Source organism: Ptychodera flava, chromosome 9, assembly GCF_041260155.1.
Source record: "Ptychodera flava strain L36383 chromosome 9, AS_Pfla_20210202, whole genome shotgun sequence".
NCBI classification, from domain to species: Eukaryota; Metazoa; Hemichordata; class Enteropneusta; family Ptychoderidae; genus Ptychodera; species Ptychodera flava.
Window position 1 is genome coordinate 27,951,261 of NC_091936.1, and position 19,869 is coordinate 27,971,129.

The following is a 19,869-nucleotide window of genomic DNA, read 5'->3' on the forward strand; positions in this document are numbered from 1 at the left end:
CGCGAGATATTTTATGCATATATTGTGACGTCATAGCAAAACAAAAACAGATAGGCAACTGCGCACAGCCTGTACTGTCAAAGATGGCTGAGGATCCAGATTGCCGAGTGTCGGCCCTGTCGGACTTCCGACCTCAAACGGCCGACCCAACAGACCCAGAAACAATACGACTCATCAAAATGAAAGAGGAAAAATTGAAGAAAGTTCTAACTCCACTTGAACCAGTAATAATGTACATGCAAGGTGTACTAGTTTGGGAAAAACCTGGACACAGTATCGTCATGTTTCTGTGCGTCAACGGAGCCTTCTGGTGAGTGAGTCGTGCTCATTAAAATTTTAAAACACGCTAAAATATAATGTCTTAGAGAGCCTACGATATCATCCTGATTTACAGGGCCACTTTGAAATCGGACTGACCTTGTATATTTTATGAACATGCCCAACAGGTTTGTTACGACCACCAACTATCGCGTTGTGTTTCTACTTGCGATGACCGGGATGGTTGTGGTATTCGTGGAGACATGGAAATCTCGAATCTGGCCTGAAATACGAGGTGTGTATATGAACATTTCTGTCAAATGTCACGCCACTTTGTCACAGTTTCAAATTAATTTACCATCATACCATGAAACAGATTTATTGTCGCATCGTCTGATGCTTTTCGCCTCATGTGTTACATGCCTTTCTTTTGTTTTGATTTCAAGTGCCCAAGCCGGATGACAACGAAGAAGGGTGAGTATGTTCACGTTTGTTGGTATACAAAAAACCGCGTGATGCGTTTGGGCGTTTTGCCAAGTCTTCGAAATGCTGGCGTGTACAAACCGATCTTGTAATACTCAGTTGCCCAAAATAGACATATATAGACGAACAGCCGAACTAACGGTCAGACGAAAGCTTTAATATGTAGTGTACTATTGGTAGTACCGTTATGTTTTAATCAGGTGTTAATGTGTGGGTATTTAATGTTTATCCAACAGTTATAAAATGTTGCTGTTGCTGACAATCAGAGCTAGGAGGGAAGGGGTCACTACTCCCAATCGAGTTTCAAGAATATAGGGCATAATAAAGAAGTGTGATATAAACAATAATTAGACAACTTTTTGTGCACGAGAAAACTAACTTTGTCCATAGACAGTAGAGGGGGGCCCACTGTCTATGTTTTGACATGACAGTTTGTACAGTTTGTGTATATCTAAGCACATATGTAAATAATGTGATAATACTAATAATATTTTGGCATTATTATGAAATCTAATATTACATCTTATGACTTTTTAATATCTTTTCTAATGTGTTTGTCTGTGTGCTCCAGACGATTGTTAGGCTTCAATGTAATACCAAGACAAACCCTGTCTGCATATCAATCAGCTACAAAACTCAGTTGAATGCTGATATAAACACCTAGGGATGGTGCCAACATGACAAATGATATTTTTACAGGAAGTTTGTAATTTTATTCTGGGGAATTTTTATAGAATATGCTGTATTATTGCCCACCATGTATTTGTCTTTGTGTCAATAACTGATTTTTTTGACTCCTGATCTTTTCCTCTCCAAGAGAATCTGCCACAACCCTCCCCCAAATACAAAATGGTTGATCCCTTACCACTGTTTATGTGGCGTGACTGTACTATGTGCCATCAGTTATGTAATAAACAATAGTACTCACGCGCGGTATGTTTTAGTTTTCTTGTAACTTTCTACTCCATAAAACATGGTTGTAAAATTATCAATTCACTGTTCAATTTGTACTATTTTCAGTGTTTTCCCAGTTTTTCCTTTAAGTTATGAAAACTTCAGTAAACTGAAATAGATTGTAGTTAGTTTCATGGAAGCAGAGTTTTTTGTTTTATTAAAGCTAACGCAACTTTGCCCCAAATAAATATTTGAATTAGGATGTATATATGTAGTAATCATATGAAAACAAGAGATTAGATTGTGCAATTGAAAAACTACACAAATGAAAAACTACACAAACTTTACCAGTTACTGTTTATTATAATCACTGATTAACTGTTTATTATGGTCACCGATCGCATTACTGATAACCGATCGCATTACTGATAACTGGTCTTGATCTTGAATGCAGTCTCATCATAATATAACTGAATGCCATATTCCATGTATTAGACATCTGTGACTCGCACCATTGTTCATAATTAGGCCAGAAGCCTCAGACCTGAATTTCAGGGCCCATGGCTTGGTGCTCCAACCAGTCAACAATATTTTTTAGTCCCCACGGACACCGTCCGGGGGGACTTATAGGTTTGGTCATGTCCGTGCGTGCGTGCGTGCGTCCGTGTGTGCGTCCGTCCGTGCGTCCGTCCGTTCACGCAGATATCTCAGAGATACCTGGAGCGATTTCATTCAAACTTGGTACAAGGATTACTTCATATGTCATACAGATGCACGTCGATTTGTTTCGTGATACGATCCAATATGGCTGCCAGGCGGCCATTTTATTACGATTTTTTCATGTACAGAGCAACAACTCAGGCATGTTTCAACTGATTTTATTCAAAGTTGATACAAGGACATTGACCAATGTCATAGATATGCACTTCAATTTTTTTGGTGATACAATCCAATATGGCCGCCGTGCGGCCATTTTGTTACGATTTTTTCATGTACAGAGCCATAACTCAGGCGTATCTCAATCGATTTTATTCAAAGTTGGTACAAGGACATTGACCTATGTCATACATATGCACGTCAATTTGTTTTGCGATACGATCCAATATGGCCACCAGGCGGCCATTTTATTATGATTTTTTCATGTACAGAGCCATTACTCAGGCATATTTCAACAGATTTTATTCAAAGTTGGTACAAGGACATTGACCAATGTCATAGCTATGCACATTAATTTGTTTTGTGATACGATCTAATATGGCCGCTGTGCGGCCATTTTGTTACGATTTTTTCATGTACAGAGCCATAACTCAGGCATATCTCAACCGATTTTATTCAAAGTTGGTACAAGGACATTGACCTATGTCATACACATGCACATTGATTTGTTTTGTAATATGATCCAATATGGCCGCCGTGTGGCCATTTTATTGCTTTTTTTCATGTCCAGAACCATAACTCAGACATGTATCAAGCGACTTTATTCAAAGTTGGTAAAAGGAGATTGACCAATGTCATACATATGCACGTTAATTTGCTTTGTGATACGATTGGTCATACATTTGCACGTTAATTTGTTTTGTGATACAATTCAATAGCTGCTGTGCGGCCATTTTGTTATGATTTTTTCATGTCCTGAACTCAGACATGTATCAAGCGAATTTATTCAAAAGTATTTTTATCACAGTATTTTTATCACAGACCTAATGAAGAGGACTCTATCCTCTCTGAGGACCTGTAATCAAAGTACCCATTAACAAGTGGGGACTGTGTCATCAACGATGACTTGTTATCAGCAAAATGTTCATGTCCAATAACTGAATCAAGCAAAACTTAATTTACTGTTAACAGTACTTTCTGCAATGTAGCAGTCTGTGCATTGAATTTTAGATGAGTTGGTTTGTATAAAATAATAAAATGCATACTGTATTACAGTTTTGTCAGCCAACTGGGTAGTAACCACAGATAATTAATAAATATTGACTGGCATCAACAAGGATCTGGATATTATAGAATATTTTAGTAATGCTAGGAGACGCTATTTGCCACTACATAAAAACTCTATAAACTGAGGCTACTGAAGAGTTATGTGTAGTTTTGCTTTAAGTGAAACTGCATACATGCAATTTGATACATGTCTGCATGAATATCATTCCAATGTGGCCTAGAAATATTTGATGTACTGGCTTTTGAATCATAAAGCTTATACGCCCTGTGCATAACTTCTGCTCATTTCGATATTATTTTCAAAATAAGATCCCCAGTGACCGACCTCAAGTACGCTAGTGCAATGAGGGCGTTGAATTATTGCTGTAGTATTGCTCAGCTGTTTGATATGAATTCAGCTGTTAACTTGAATGGAATGAGGCGACAGTGGCTGAACTCAACATTAAATTGTAGTGAACCATTATTTGCGTGTTTACCAGTACCTTGATGAAATAACTTTAAGGTAGTATGCGCTCCGAAAGTCAAAGACTTAAACTTTTGCATAAACTTTCCTTAAGGAATCTTTCAACCATTCTCTTTCAAAATCTTGATTAAAAATCGGGGGTCACCATGCAAATTTTAGTACAAGAGAAACAAATAACCCAAGATTTAATTATGTTTAAAATTCAAAATGGTCGCCATCCCTGTGTTAACTCTATGGAGAAAATTTTTTTTTTCGAGTTTTGTAAAACTAAGCTGTTGAAAAGTTTTCTTACACCAAGAGCTTTAAAATGAACCCCAACAAGTGGTAGATCAGAAAACAACTGAAAAGGTTTGAAGGTCTGAATACCTGTCCTCGAGGTGCGTTCTACCTTAAGTTATGAGAAGTGATTTGAAATGATGACCAGAGATCAGTGAGATTGTAGTATTGGTCCTTTCAACCCTTCCTTTGGGTCTGATCATTTTGTTCCAGGATGTGCTGTTTATTTGAGATTGATCAGTTCAAAGATTGCAGCGTCATTATGACATCAACAGGTGATAGTCATTGTTGCTCATCAAGTATTATTGGGAAAAAAAATGACTCATTTTAGATAAATGAGGGTACTTCACTCTAAAACCAATAATAGGATATCTAATAGTCCAGTTAGTTTTACATTTTCTCTTGCAATTTACTTTTAATATGATTGGAATCAAATCTGTTTTCAAAATTGTAATGCCATTCTTTAACTTCAATATGTTGCTTTTGTTTGTTGATTCTGATGTTCCTCTTATCTGTGTCAGTTTTCTCTCATTCTCAGTTTGATGAGAAATACAGAATGGAAACACAGATTTGGGAAACATTTTGAAATTTGAATACACAAACTTGGTAGGCATCAGCTACTGTGCTTTTCAATAATGAGAAAAAAAAATTGATTATTAATTTCTCACATGACCATTGTGTGGCAAATGTTCTTGAAGAACATGTGCATAAAAAAGGGGATGCTTATGTCTGAATTTGGTAACCTTGTGATAGTTTATGTCAAAAACACGTCCCAATTTCATGCTTATACGGTTACCAAGGTATTGCCACATACAACCATAGTTTGTCATTGGGAATTTATACACAGAAGCACTGCGGAAGCTGTCTGTGATCTCAGGGTCAAATCAAATGTACAAGGTTGAACTAATTTGATGATTTACCGTGGAGTGACTATTTTTAGGCAGAACAAGGGCAATTTCTGTGCTTGAATTCATGATGTTGCCTAGTATATCTGCAATGCCAGAGAAATAAGAGAATTTGACCTTGGCCACTTCGATGTCAAGGTCACAGATTAGTGCCAGTGGTTTCATTTATTATTTAGGTTACCAACACCTTCAAAGTGGACGAAAAATGAGATCACCTATCATGATTCAGATAATTTGCTCAGCTGCTGTTTCACCAGTGAATATTATTAAACATGGAAAATCTCAGCTTTTAAAGTAGAGCAATTGTCACATTATATCTGAATATGAAATATTGCAAACAGAATGATTCGGATCACAACAGTAAATGGTAGATGTGCCCTACTTTGATGTTAGCATAGGGACAGTAGAAATCCTATCAGTATAAATTTAGTTTTGACCTGTTTTGTTTTTCATACTCCAGTTTGGGTTTTTTGTAAACAGAAAAGCCAGTAAAAGTCATTATTTCAGGTTAATCAGCAAATCTGTGTATTGATCAAGTGAATTACTCAAGTTGTTTTATTGAGGGATTTTGCCTCCTGAAAATAAGAGCAGAAACAAAGGGAAATATTTCAAAGTATATGACCTGTCAAGTTTATTCAAGCTGTTTAAATAACTGTACATTTGAAATTCATATGTACTGCTGTGTATTTATCCGGTAGGTGTCAATCTGTATTTTTTCAGCCTGACAAAGTGACTATGTCGTTGCCAGTTTCTGTAGGGTGTCATATTGTGTACAAACACAAGAAATGTTTATTCTTTTTTGTTGTGTTGTAAAACTCCAACTGTTCAGGTGATTTTATACAACACTCAGAAATTAATCCTTACAGTTTATCAAGTGTAGGTTCTTGTCCAGAATTAATTTGTTAATGATGGCAATACTACTTTTCATGTAATCATATACATCTTTCACCAGTCATACGGATATCCGAAATTTTCTTACTATATTTACACAAGGTGTTGGCAATAGCAGTTGACACATATGCCAACTGATTCAGCCCATTTACTAGGAAATTTCAATTTGTTCTGTTGTCAATATTGAATTATTTCTTGAGTGATTGAAGAAAAAAGAGATTAAGAAAAGACAACCAATTTTCTAGAAAAACGCAAGCTTAGCCATATAAGTATCTGAATATTAATCAATTTCACATTGAGCAAATGTCAGACAGTTCCAATACTTCATCTAATGTATCCTTTATAAATATCAAATTCTGCCCTTGAAAAGAGTGAGGTTGTACCAACAAATTGATGATAATAGGATCTAATGGTGGAGATAATTGCAGAGAATACAGTTAAACCAAGGTTACTTTGTGCAAGTTACAATCTCAAACCTCTGTCTGGACAAAAGCATAAGTGAAAAACAGTAAAACCACATTGCCATATTACATATATCCATATACCTGTGCTGTAGATTATAATGATTTGAGCATTATAAGGAAGATATAATTAGGTATCAAGGGATGAACATGCTTGTCCCTGTATTGTGTTCTGTAATTTTAAAAGATAACTGTATCTATTCTGGTACATACTCTATTGTTGGTTGTCTAGTGCTCCCTCCCAAGGCAACCTATGTTGTCAAATTTTTCACTACTTCAACCCTTTCATCAATGTGGTTTGGCCAAAACTCATTGTTATGAATAGTGGTTTTTGGAGCTGTTTACTGGCAATTGGGGGATGAACAGGTTAACATACCGCCATCCTCTACCCCTGAGACCAGCTATAAAGTTGGTTGTCTTTTGACTTTTATTAACCCCCACCCCAGTGTTAAGACAAGGACATTCTTGAAAGTACCATATAATATTTAATCAGGAATCAACTAATTTCTGTTTAAATCATATCAAATTATGATGAAACATATACGGGTGTTATCATGTTACATTTAAAAAGAGAGATTTTACCTCAGTGTTGTATACATCAACATACTGCATATATTAAAGACTATCAAAACAAAGATTGCATCCCAGTTTATGATTAGTGTTTGAATTTCTTGTCAAACAGTTTTGGATGGATGATTTTCACAGTTTCATTTTCACTTCTATCTCAATTTGTTTGAAGCTGCTAGAAAACATGATATGAATCGTTTTATCAATAAAAAAAGAATTTAAATGCTGTCCCTATACTTTTTCATTGACCAAGTAAAGTCTATTTTAAATATATTTCTGATATTTAGATACATACATTATATTCTGTAAAGCATTTAATGTCTTTCATGGTTACATGTGACACAGTGATAAAAGAAGTGAAAAAATTCCTGTATACAGGCATGCTAGCCATTGTTAACAGAACAGTAGAAAACCTTGCTGAAATGGACATTCAGTCGTTGTTGATGAATAGTTAAAAGTGATGTGGCTGTAAGTCTTAATATATTCTAGAATCTGGCAGCTTGATTTTAGGCAAAAAGAGCCAAATTTGACTTTTAAAATATTAGACTAGTCTGTATAATGTAACAGTGTGAATTTTGCTAGTGTATGCTTTTAAGTATCAGTGTCACATGGTTACAATACATTAGATTTATCCAAGTCAGAAATAGGGTTCCCTCATCACCCTTAGCGGACTGAAAGATCTGAAGCTCAATGCAGTGCTATCCAACTTAATAATAATAATAATGATAACTTTATCCACTATTATATTGTTTGTGGATACAGTATGGTACTATAATAATAATACTACTACTACTAATAATAGTAATAATAAAATAATAGCAATAATTGTAACAATAATTAAAAATATAGTTTCAAAAAACTAGTAAAATATAAGACAGGAAAGGAGTAAAATGATAATTGACAACTACAACAAAATAAATTTAACAACAAAAGAAGTGAATGTGGTAGTTCACTTGTACAATGGATATTCCAGTTACCAATACCCTTAGATGCTAATTCATTATGTCTAATGTATTGGTATTAACTAATATTATTTAAGGTGGGAATGTAGGTCTAGAGAGGGTACAAATGATATTACAGTTTGCTGTATTCCTTTTGAAGGTAGTTGTTAAATGCCAGCAAAACCATGATTGCATCATACAATTATTCAGTTTCTATTTTCACCCTTTTGACTATGGGATGGCTGCCAAGTCATGTCACAGAGAGAGTTCAGTGCAGGGTTGAGTCAACCAGGATGTGATGAAAAGATTCTTTATTTATAATAACCAAACACATTAATTTAATATCAGAACTAATATGTCACTGTATAGTTGGTGTAATCCGTAGGAGTGATATATGTGCTAGCAGTGATATCATAAACTTATATTACCATTCTTGGAAAATTTATATAATAAACAGCACATATGTTTTCACAAGATGACACATCGGGGCCCTGATATGCCAAGAACATCCACAGCAGGAAGTGATCCACCCAACTTTGAATACTACTTGTATTTCAGGTAGTCATTATCAGGCCGATCAACCTGTGTCCTTGTAATTGGCAGAGTACCTGGCCTTGTCTCCAACAGACTGAAAAGTCAATGTTTATAGCCATACCAGAATTCCCTGGAGATGAATGTATAGAATAAAGCATGCCATCTGAATATCCTGGGTTTGAATCAAAATCCCCAAAATGAGGTGAAGTGGATTTTATTACGGCAAGAAAATTACTGCCTGAATTAGGCGATGGGTGTACTGACCTAGAAATACTGATGGTCAATTGATTATATGACAGAAAATCTAAAAATAAATTGACTATAATTGCAGCTTCAGTAAGTTCTAACCAATTGTATCATATTTCAAAATGCTCGCACTTATTCAGCAGACGTGCACTCCAGCATTGTATAACTGTGAATAATTCAAGCATTACACATATAAATTCCCACCACATCCAGGAAGACTCTATCACAAGAAACTAAACTACTGAATTAAATTAATGGCAAGTTGGATAGCAGTAGTTAAAGTGTTAAAGCTTACTTTTCAAATGAAAACAACAAAATTCTTAATCCTTTTACTTCTTAAATATAGAATATAATTTTTAGGTGTGTAAGAGTTAGAGTTTTAATCACTCGAATAACAAAAAATAGCTAATGTTCATGAATGACAACTACAAACAGCTTTGTGGTTAACAAACTCTTTTCTCATTACATTCTGTAGATCCCTGCTTTATTTTGTTTTCAGCTTATGTTAAATTGATCTGGTTTGCTGTCTTACTGTTTTGAACTTGCTGCAATATTGTAAGCATTTCTGATGACAAATACATCTGACCGTCCCCCAAACTTATGATTTCTGAATCATAAATTTCAATTTCATATTTCTTAAGAATCACATTTCTCAGTACAAAATTGTAAAGGTGTGACTGGGTATTTTGAAAAAAAGGATTGTATTTTCTTTCACTTTCACAGTGAACCTCTTTTATGATAAAAAAATTGCACTGTTGAAGTACATCTGACAGGAATGATCCACACATTTCAGGTGATGTAAGAGCATCTTCACCGACACTGAGAAGTGAATATTACTTCTTTGAGTACTTCATCTGGGTATGACCATATTTTAGCAAAATTGCTAAAAATTTTAACCCTGGGCAGTACAAATTATCAAATTCACAAGAGGGCTGTACGTTCTTTTATTAAGGAAAACTGAACTTAATCTGTTTTATTCATTCCTTTCAATTGGATTTTAACTGATTGAGTAATATTTATACTCCGTGTGGTACTAATGCAAATTAGCTTTGTAGATAAACCATTAAAATTATATGATATAATTTTTTTCTCCCTCATGATCATGGACCTAAGGTTTGTCAAAACTCAAGCAAGTAGTGAAGGCCTTCCGTTTCACTTCTTGCTGAAAACTCGAAGGAAAAATTATGCCATCTTATAGAAAGTGTTCTTGAAAGTGTTCTTGAAAACGAGACTTTCCAAGTTAAAATGTGAGAGTGTATGTTCTTTATAAAATAACACAATGGAAATTTCAAAGTATGGATTAAGCAAAAGTCTTATCTGTATCTCATTCTGCAGATGGACACCGGTTCATCCTAAGTTACTGAGTGTTCCAGAGCTGTGCCATCATTTGGCAGAGACATGGGTGTCTGCTGGATCATTCTGTGAGTGGGTCTGGCAGATCAGAAATGAACAACCTGGAAAGGTGAGATGTAGAAAATGATGAAATGTGTAACTTTGCGTGTGTGTGTGGGTGAGTAAAGAGGGTATTTTCAAAAATAAAAATAAATTGTAGTGCACTGATGAATATATATATATATATATATACCGGTATATATATATATATATATATAGAGAGAGAGAGAGAGAGAGAGAGAGAGAGAGAGAGAGAGATTACATAAGATACTATTTGTGTTCATATCAATGCAAGTGAAATGTTCCAATTGCTGTTTGCAAACAACATTGATATGATTAATTATGAAATCCAGGTCAGTCGATCCACTGAACTTGTTCTACTTGCAGTAAAGCTGGTTTAGAGATATGATGATGTGACCATAAATAATCTACCCGTGTTTTTTGCGATTGGCCATGTCACTGAAGTTTTCTGTTTCTCCTCTTTTTTCGCATTCAGTTTTGTCTCTCCATGTGCTCAGCCTGTTCAGTTTTAATAATAATTGGTCATTACATACCTGGGGTCATGCTGTCCTACATCATGGGTAAGACTTTAATTTTTTTATTGCGAAGTGAGTTGATTTTATGCCTTCAAATCAACACACAATTCATGCAGAAATGTGCCTTCAGTATGCTGAACAATGTTTTTGTTGAGTATGATAACTGTAGTTCTTACTGAGATTCCTTTGTCACTGTTGTGTAGTTCCTGTTGTTATAACAATGCAATCATATAAGTGAAAACAAGAAATGTTACCATTTATAACATTCACCAGTGCATCCAAATCTTAGCACAAACACTATACTCACTATAGAGTTGGTATGGTCTTACTGTTACTGCATCTAACATTCAGAAGATGATGAAATTATTTGTGTTTCATGGAATTTAGTCATCATTACATCATCGTGCAAATTGAGATCACATATATCAATTGATAACTTTGACATACCATACTGTCATAGATTTTTGTGTGTTTTGTAACTCTTTGCAACCCAAAAATACAAACTTTTAGTATTTGATTTGCAGTGTCAAAATGTTTTGCACAAAATTTGCAGAAAATTGAAAAAATAAAAAATTTAGCTGGCACATTGTTTTAACAGATTCAATATCATTTATCACTGTATGATGTTTTCCCTGTCACAGTTCTAAGTCTGTTGCTGTGGCCGGTAGTGGAGTATCACAATATCAACCAAAAAATTTACAACAAATTGGAACCACTGTGGATGCAGTTGGAGTATAGTATGCTGAGAAGCAAGACAACCAGAAGGAGACGTAAGTATAAACATACTGGAAAAAAGTGGTTGTAACTTGTGCTTAAACTTTAAAAGTTCATTGACCCAATACTTTACGTTGTGGCAGGTGACCTTGGAATATCAAGCAAAAAATAGAAACCAGTGTACCCTCAGAAATGACCAACTCAAAAATACTGTGCAAAGAAGATCTGTCTGCACAAATTTATTCACAGAAACTGCACTAAATACTCTTATGTGTATCTAATTTTGTTTACTGTGACTTGCATATTTAATACATAGAAAATAAACTGCAGCACACTGCATTACTAATAGGATGGATTGTGTAAGATTGTATTTGAAATGTTTAGTTGAACAAACAGAAGGTATTGGCGCAGTGCAGTTGTTCAAGTGTTGCATAATGCATGTTATGCAACATTGCGAATTTCACCAGGTTTCTCGTTGAAGTTGTACTATGAACAAAACATGTGCGTGTGTACTGTATAGGTTCCATGAAAACACTGTGAAGTGTCAGTATACCCTTTGGACAAGCTTGACCAAACTGACAACACTTTTCTCTCTGTGTATATATCTCCCATTACCAAATGAACACAGGAAGGTGTCTTCCCTCCAAATCAGCCAATGAGACTGAAGGTCAAGCAGAGGACACATCTGAAAGTGACAGTGACATTGCAGAGTTCATGCCTTCCCAGGACCCAGAGACCACCGCGGCGTTGGCCAGGGCCGTCACTGACCCGGACTCTGCATCAGACATATCAGAGGAGGAAGCCACCAATCTCCTCGGCAAAATATCCCGTGAACCATCGTTTTCACGCATAATTGATGAAGGTACAGACTTTTGATGCTGTTTACATGCTGCAGTCTCATCCTTGCACCATCACTATACTTCAACTGCCATGCTCCACCTCATGTCATCAAGTGTGTGAATTGTATGCAAGCATCTAACGTAGCCCTCTAGCATCCTTTCGGTACTTTTCTTTCTGTGCTTGTTATGCTGAATAAACTGCCTTTCTTGTCTGAATGGTACCTCTCTTCCTGTAGTTAGTCAATTAATTCACTTATTGATATCAATTTATTTAAATATGTGAAGTGTGTGTGTGTCTGTGTGTGTGTGTGTGTCCGTGTGTGTATTTATTTGTATGTCTGTCTGTCCCCGTTCATGCAATTACTGAAAAGATGTACTTAATTGAATGGATGGAAATATTTACATCAGTGATTCTGCGGTTAAGTATCCAAAGTTCCTGCTGAATAAACTGAATTTCTGAAATCAATATCATTTAGTATATGTACTGGCAGTGTCTAACCCCCCAGCATTTATCAAGATGCAGTTAAATTTTTGCCAACCAATCAAAACTATGTGATAACAGGGATTGCCAAAGTGAACTTTTACGGTGAACATACATTAATAATATCAAGCTTAGCAGAAAAACAACTTCTGCAAAGGCTGCTTTTCCCTGCTGCCATATCTGTGTGTAATTTGTAAATATGATTGCGAACTTACTTCTTTGAAGACATTTTCAATGTTAATAATTCATGCACAAAAGTCTTCCTGCAGTTCCCCTACCCTAGACCTCATGCCTATAGTGCAGGTACAGCCCTGAGTGACACATCCTGTTTGAGACAATGTTTTGCTATTCTCCGCTTTCACCCTGGCTTTTCCTAACCTATTGTTTTACACAGCATGTCATCCTTTGCCTGTAGCCATCATCATCCATATGTAATCTTTCTCTCAGAAATGTATGTCCCAGCAAATGCGTTGAAAATCCAGCTTAGTGTAGATCATCTCAAAGTTAAGTATTTTAGCCTTTAACATAATAAACTGTGGGTAAATTTTTCATTTTCTGAGAATTTTGTCAAGGTATTTAGCGCAGAAAATTACTGTGTTTTCTGGTCAGTCTGACCTTCCTGTTCCTCTTTTTTGTTAGGTCATCATCATTATGGCACTCCTAGTGACCAAAACGTTCAACTTCTTTTGTTTTTAATCTGTATTTAGGGCTCCTTTCACTTTGATTGATTTCATTAGACGATAGCAGCAGCTTCTAATCCCACAATCAAATAATCCTGCATCTTATTGTTTGCATTGTAGTAATCATCGGCCCGTTAGGGTCATATTTCTCAAAATCTTGTGTAAAGTCTACTGTGAAATATTGAGAATTCCGTACAATGTTGATCAGTTACTTTTGAGGAAAGTGATAAACAATAATAATGATGTGAGTGAATTTTACTTACTATTTCAGACTGTAACACTGATAATGAATCCAGCTTCATGGCAGGTATAGGTGAAATTCCGGCCCATGATGATTCTTTACTGCAAGGAAGTGCAGATGACCTGCCACTGGACCTCATTCCAACCATTCAGGTCGGCTTTGGCAGAATTCAAGATTCTGAAAATAATGACAGTGTGCAATCCAAGGATAAAGATATTGAGAGCATGCATTTTGTTGCATCACACTTCGAAGATTCTGATTACGACGAAGATACCGACAAGTCAATTTCCCATGGTTTGCAATTCCCGGATGTCAGCGAACTTTCCAAGGATTCTGATGTCGAAAGTGACGCAGCTAAACCCAACCTTGGCAGCAAGACTTCTGAATTTGTTTCCCAGACTGTAACCACGGTGATGAAAGGCACGTTCTCGGCTATAAAACAGTCGAAAGATGCCCTGTTTGGTGGTGAATCAACTTCAACCCCAGCTTCAGAGGAACCAAAGACTAGCAGTGCAACATCTGACAAACTGGCTGCCGCTGAAATTCACACACCTTCAGACACTGATGCAGACATCGCTGACTTTGAGATGCTGGACAAAACAGAGCTGGATAGTTACGACCCAAACGCTAGAAACGATAACACACCATCAGATGCTGCCCCTACAGGAGGTTATCTAGCTTGGTTGAGGAAGAAATAATTCCTTGTGTACACAATACAGTTGTTATGATAATGAAATGTATAGTAATAATAATGAACAGGGCATAAACCAGCAAGTTGATCATGAATGAAGTCTGTCTGAATTTCAAGTTCGAGTTAACATTGAGTTGAATTTGGCAAGCTGTGTGTGTCTATTGTAGGCTCTTGGTTCACTAATACATACAACAGACCACAGTCCTTCTACACAAATGGTGTAGGGGGTCTTCTATAGACCAAGTCAGTCAGGTCAGGTCAGGTCAGGTCAGGTCAGGGCATTTACCAATATCGTGTTTTACATTTCACAGTTACATTTACCTTTGAATGTTTATTTTTACCCGTGAAATTCCTTCTATTAGTTGTGTAAAGGGCGAAGGTTATCACTTGAGCATGTACATGGTGTTAATTCCAGACACGCACTTGGCAATGCATACTTTAGAATGATATTGCATTTTGAAAATAAGTTTGTGTAGGGGTGAAATGTTTGTAGGGGTGAAACACAAATGAGTGGCTTCACTGTACCATCTGGCAAACTGCTACAAGCAGCTTATCTTTTGACTGAACCCAAGTGAAAGCACCAGTACACATGCATCTTTACCATTGTCTTCAGACACAAACCTTTGTGCTGCTGCAAGAGCTTGGGTGTCTGGTATTTTCATCTAAGATCATAAGGATAACTTCAATTTCTGTTTGGTCAGAACTGGCTGTCACTTTGACTTGCAGTTAAAAAACCACTAAAAATGCACCTTTTGGTAATTAAAAATAATTACTCATTAATTGAAAAATTTGGACATGTGCAAGTGACGATCTACCGCCTGTCACAAACAATCTCATTCAGTGATTTCCTTTACAAAGTGAAATTTACCAATATTAAACATGACACACTGTTCAAGAAGTCACTCCAGTCTTGCCAGTTGTACAATAGGTTACATTTTAGATTTTTTAAATGGTGATTATTGTACATTTAACGTAAATTTAAATAGTTTTAAGGAAATGGGTAGGTAGTCAGGTTTCATTGAAACAAAAATAAGGAATGCATAACTTAAATCATGTGAAAATTTTAGGCTTAAATATCATGAGACTAAATGTCATCGATATCTAAGGAATGTCTTGTCTTGATTTTATTATGTTTTACACAAATCAAATGGATGTCATCAGAGTTTTGTGTAATTTTGTTGTGAAAAACTTTGGATGACATACGCCATCGTAGGTATACTCAACCCTTGATTACATAGCAATTGTTGTGCACAGCTTGTGATGATGTAGCTGCAGTTGTGCACAATTTTTGATGACCCGTTTGTATGTATGACCACTAGAAATGTGGGATATGTCGCCTCACAAGTATTATAGCAATAGTCACAAGGGGTAAGTACGTAGAGGTTCCTATTTCAGATAGAATATCCCAGGGCTTTGTGTTTTGGTCTTTTCAGGTGTTTGATTTTTGTATGCTCAGCATGATGATACTATTTTTCGATAAACTTGGTCAAATTGACCTGTAAAATGTATTTCTTGTAAATTAAGAGTTTTCTATGATATAAAGGTGTTGATTGTTTATTTAAGTGTTTGCCAGAGATCCTAGGAAAATCAGAAACTCAGTGTGTTTCTTACGCTAATGAAAGTTGATTGACAGAATTAGAAAAATCCCCATTTTCCTGTATTCAGTCCGGGGCCTGTTGCCTACCTAAACACTAGAGATTTCGATTCCTGCGCCCTTCACATACCTTGTTTGCATACATGGCATGAAAAAAAAATCCAAGCAACTAACGTTTTGTGTAGCAAGTCTTGATAGATATCATTTAGGATGTCTGTGTTCAGTATACCAGTGTACAAGGCAGACCGTGCTCACTAATGTTCTTTGGTTAATGTGTGGACGAAAAAATGGCTGTGGTTAATATTGGAGACTACATTAAATGGATGTTGATTTGTTTATGGTAGAAACCAGCTGATGTACGTGATGTTTTGAAAACTTCTTGTCATCATTTTTTGAGTCTCGTGTATTCTGATCGACAAGGCTGCCTGAGGGAAGGAAAAAAATCATCTTCCTTGTTGTATCTGTACATTTCCGCAATTGCATCCAGTGTTACACATCTGGTGTGCGTTACTGCGCTGTAAACTAAGTGAATGTTCCAGTCCCAAAATGCCTCAACTGTCAAGTGTTGACCCAGTCAGTATATCAGAGATTCCTTCCCATTGGATGTTCAGTTGTTGACTAGGCAGGTGTGAAATGACTTTGAAACCAAAGTGTTATTCACATTGACGCAGCTGCCATATCGACCATTGTGTAGCATGTAAGGTATACACCCAAAGTCTTTGCTAATTACATGGATATTATGTGTGAAGTTTCTTTCCAGCTTATTTTAATAAACAGATATTCAGTCTGATTTTGTATCAGCTGAATTGGCATATCTTGGGAATACCAAACTGAAATGAAATTTTGAAACATTTTATTACCTTTTAACTGTTGCCTTTTCAGAATCTGAAATATTGAACTATTTTGAATTTTCATCTTCTGTGGTTGTCAGATTTGTCATATTTGGTGAAGTCCAGTACATATGAGCATATCCAAAAATTAATATGTACTCCCTTGCAATCGGTCGGAAGATTATTTCCTAGGAGTGGTTTGACTAAAATACCAGTTTGTAAATTCCATGGCAAATGCCAATCTCACTAGTGAGCGTGTGCTGCTCTCCACTTGATTGGGTCAGTGGATTTTCTGGTGGTGGGAGGAAACTATGACAGTTTGGCCTGGTGATGAAAGAGGAGGGGGTGGCACCCTACCTCCCATGGAAGAGGAATGTTGATATCTCCCCCTGACTATTACATATGCATGCTAGATGAGCTCATAATGATAAAATGCATTTTTGTAAGTGCAGCTGATAAGTAGGTCCTGCATCTTATTATTAGGTGGTACAGAAAGTTTAGAGAAAAATGAATGACACTAAATTAAATTTAAGGGCAGATGTGGTGGTAAATCTAGGTTTGTGGATTCCATTGTCTTACCTGGAATCGGATTTGATTCCAGTGGGAGGCACTTACCCCTCACAATCATAGATGCACAATCCCCCAATTCAGTATGTGATGGTAAGACAGTTTCCCCTCTTACCCATTTCTTTCAAAGTGCATAGATCAAAGGTCTTAAATGATGAAAATTTACCCACGGTGGTGCTGCTTATACCGTCTAAACTTGTGACATCGATGCATATACATAGCCATCCTGGTTTAGATCCTTGATATAATGCTGTGATAAGTTTTGATGTCTTCGGTGTACATTAATGTCTTCATCAAGTTCTTGTTTATAACTGTCACAGTGCTTTTGATGTACAGTATCCACAGTACCCAGTATATAGTGCTGCATATACCTCAATATTTGAGACTTTCAGTGTAGTTACAATCTAAATTATTTTACTATATGCATTATATATATTGATAAAAATATACAGTAAATTATTAATGTCGCCAATCAATGTCAAATGTAAGTTTTTATATTTTTAGCACCTGCAGATTGACTTTCCTGTTTTTTTGTAATTCATGACGTGCTTTTAACTTTTGAAGTGTGATGAAAAAATTCAAACTTGCAACCGATATGGTATTGAACATACCCATTCTTGGCATAACTGCTTTCTTCAATGACTTTTTGTTGCTAATCTTAGACGGTTTATTTGTCTGTGTAAGAATGATAACACTTCCCAACAGTCTCCTGGCCTTCTTTTGTTCACTGGGCAGCTTACTCTCTGCTGCATACATATCAAGTCATTTGAGCAAAGCTACATTAGGGTAATGGTGGTGCAAGCTCAACACAGATATAGACTCTCCATGTTCCTTGTTGGCTGTGCAGGCAATTACTTTGTCTAACACTGCATATTTGTCCCTAAGCTGAGGAGCTGAACATGGCAAGGCCCCACTAAATTGTAGCAAGTGATTTTGAGTATTTACATGGCCTATTTAGAAATTGATTTATTAAAACCCATTGCCAAGAAGTATAAACTGCAAGGGAAACACCCATGTACGGTGTACATAGCATATAGCCACTCATAGGTAACCACATCGTAGATTCACACAATAAAGCATGGCAGTGGCAGCTTCCCAGTCTACCCATGTCTTCCATGCTGTTTTATACAAACAGCCTATATCCGTACTTCCAATTTCTGTGACAGGTCATCCTGCTGCACTTTGACCTTTGAACTTTCCCCAGTGTCTCTACCTCCCTACCTAGGCTGCATGGTTTACCTGTTTACCTTAAAAAATTTTCTTTCTCCAAGTAATGTGTACTAGTCACAGAGGCACCACCTTTCACTGTGAATCAATATATTGTCATAAAACAATTTTAATGGTGCAGGGCTCACTCAAAATAGTTCCAAAGCTTCTGGATATCAATTAAATGTAATTTTAAAACTTTAATTCCAGGGCGCCATCAAAAAGTCTACCTATTAGTATGAGTGACGTACATGCCTGTTTGTGACTATGCATCTTTGGCCTTTCATTCAGTTTCTGCATATTGTTTATGCTGCAGGGTGGAAATCTGTTCTTGGATGTTCAGCAGAGTCCGCTGATTTTCATATATCAAGAATCTAGAGCGTAGTTTTAAAACACGGTAGACATTTATTCAAGTGCTGCAAAATTCTAAGAAATCTTTCGCCCCAGAATGCATATTTTTTTCACAATTGTCAATACACAGAGGAGTTGGGACTTGCCATGAGCAAACTCAACAAAATCCAAAGTTGCACCTGAAATTTGCATCATAGACGCAAAGAAGCCCACCTTGGCCAGTACAAGGATCCTCTCTCTTCAGTTTATTAGTCAATACAAAACCAATCAAAATGTTTTCTTGTGCAAGTTACTGTAAAGGAACGTGGTCATCATTTTATTCAATGGCAAATGAGATATTTTACACATGAATTGTAGTGTTTTAGGTTAAGTTATTCATCATTTGGTTTATCACTGGGAATTACGCTCTCACGATGATATTTACAGTTTAGTATTGTGTTTATGTGAGGTGATGTATTTAACCAATTTCTTTTTGGGCAGCTGATAGTCAATAAAGATGCAGTTCAATTCTGTAAAATGATTAACTCAGTTGTCATTTCTTCACTCCTGTGAGTGAAGCGCCATGACCCATTGGCACGGCATTACCTACCTGCGATAAATTGTAGCCTTGGTTGGCTGTGGGGCTTGGGCTTCTGTCGTGTGGCTTGCGCCTTGCCCCAACCCCACGGCCAACCAAGGCTAGAATTATTGCAGCTAGGCATTACTTTGAGTAGTTCACTGTTAGATATATATCCCTTTTCCTGCCAAGTTCATATTTCACCATCACGTAAAGTTGGTTAAAACCAGTGAAACAGAACATGTCCCGTTTGGTACATTTTAACAAAGACCTGACGGTTTGAAGTCCCTGAGGATAGAGATTCTGAAAGCATGTAAATTCTGCAAGT

General features: G+C 36.4%; 1 protein-coding gene across 1 annotated transcript; it reads left to right on the forward strand.

The window, feature by feature from the left end:
- The first annotated feature begins 50 nt into the window (after window positions 1-50).
- On the forward strand, window positions 51-19,502 carry LOC139140554 (reticulophagy regulator 3-like). The gene is made up of 8 exons (XM_070709890.1): window positions 51-310; window positions 447-553; window positions 705-732; window positions 10,199-10,325; window positions 10,752-10,836; window positions 11,433-11,561; window positions 12,134-12,367; window positions 13,777-19,502. Exons 1-8 carry the CDS (start codon window positions 84-86, stop codon window positions 14,442-14,444), a joined length of 1,605 nt encoding a protein of 534 aa, XP_070565991.1. The 5' UTR covers window positions 51-83; the 3' UTR covers window positions 14,445-19,502.
- Window positions 19,503-19,869: the final 367 nt, after the last annotated feature.

Bases quoted from the DNA above. Each gene is read 5' to 3' on its own strand.
- LOC139140554 (XM_070709890.1), top strand. From the start codon at position 84: ATGGCTGAGGATCCAGATTGCCGAGTGTCGGCCCTGTCGGACTTCCGA. The intron at 733-10,198 runs GTGAGTATGTTC...CTCATTCTGCAG, and splicing joins CCGGATGACAACGAAGAAGG to ATGGACACCGGTTCATCCTA. The intron at 10,326-10,751 runs GTGAGATGTAGA...TTTCGCATTCAG, and splicing joins GAAATGAACAACCTGGAAAG to TTTTGTCTCTCCATGTGCTC.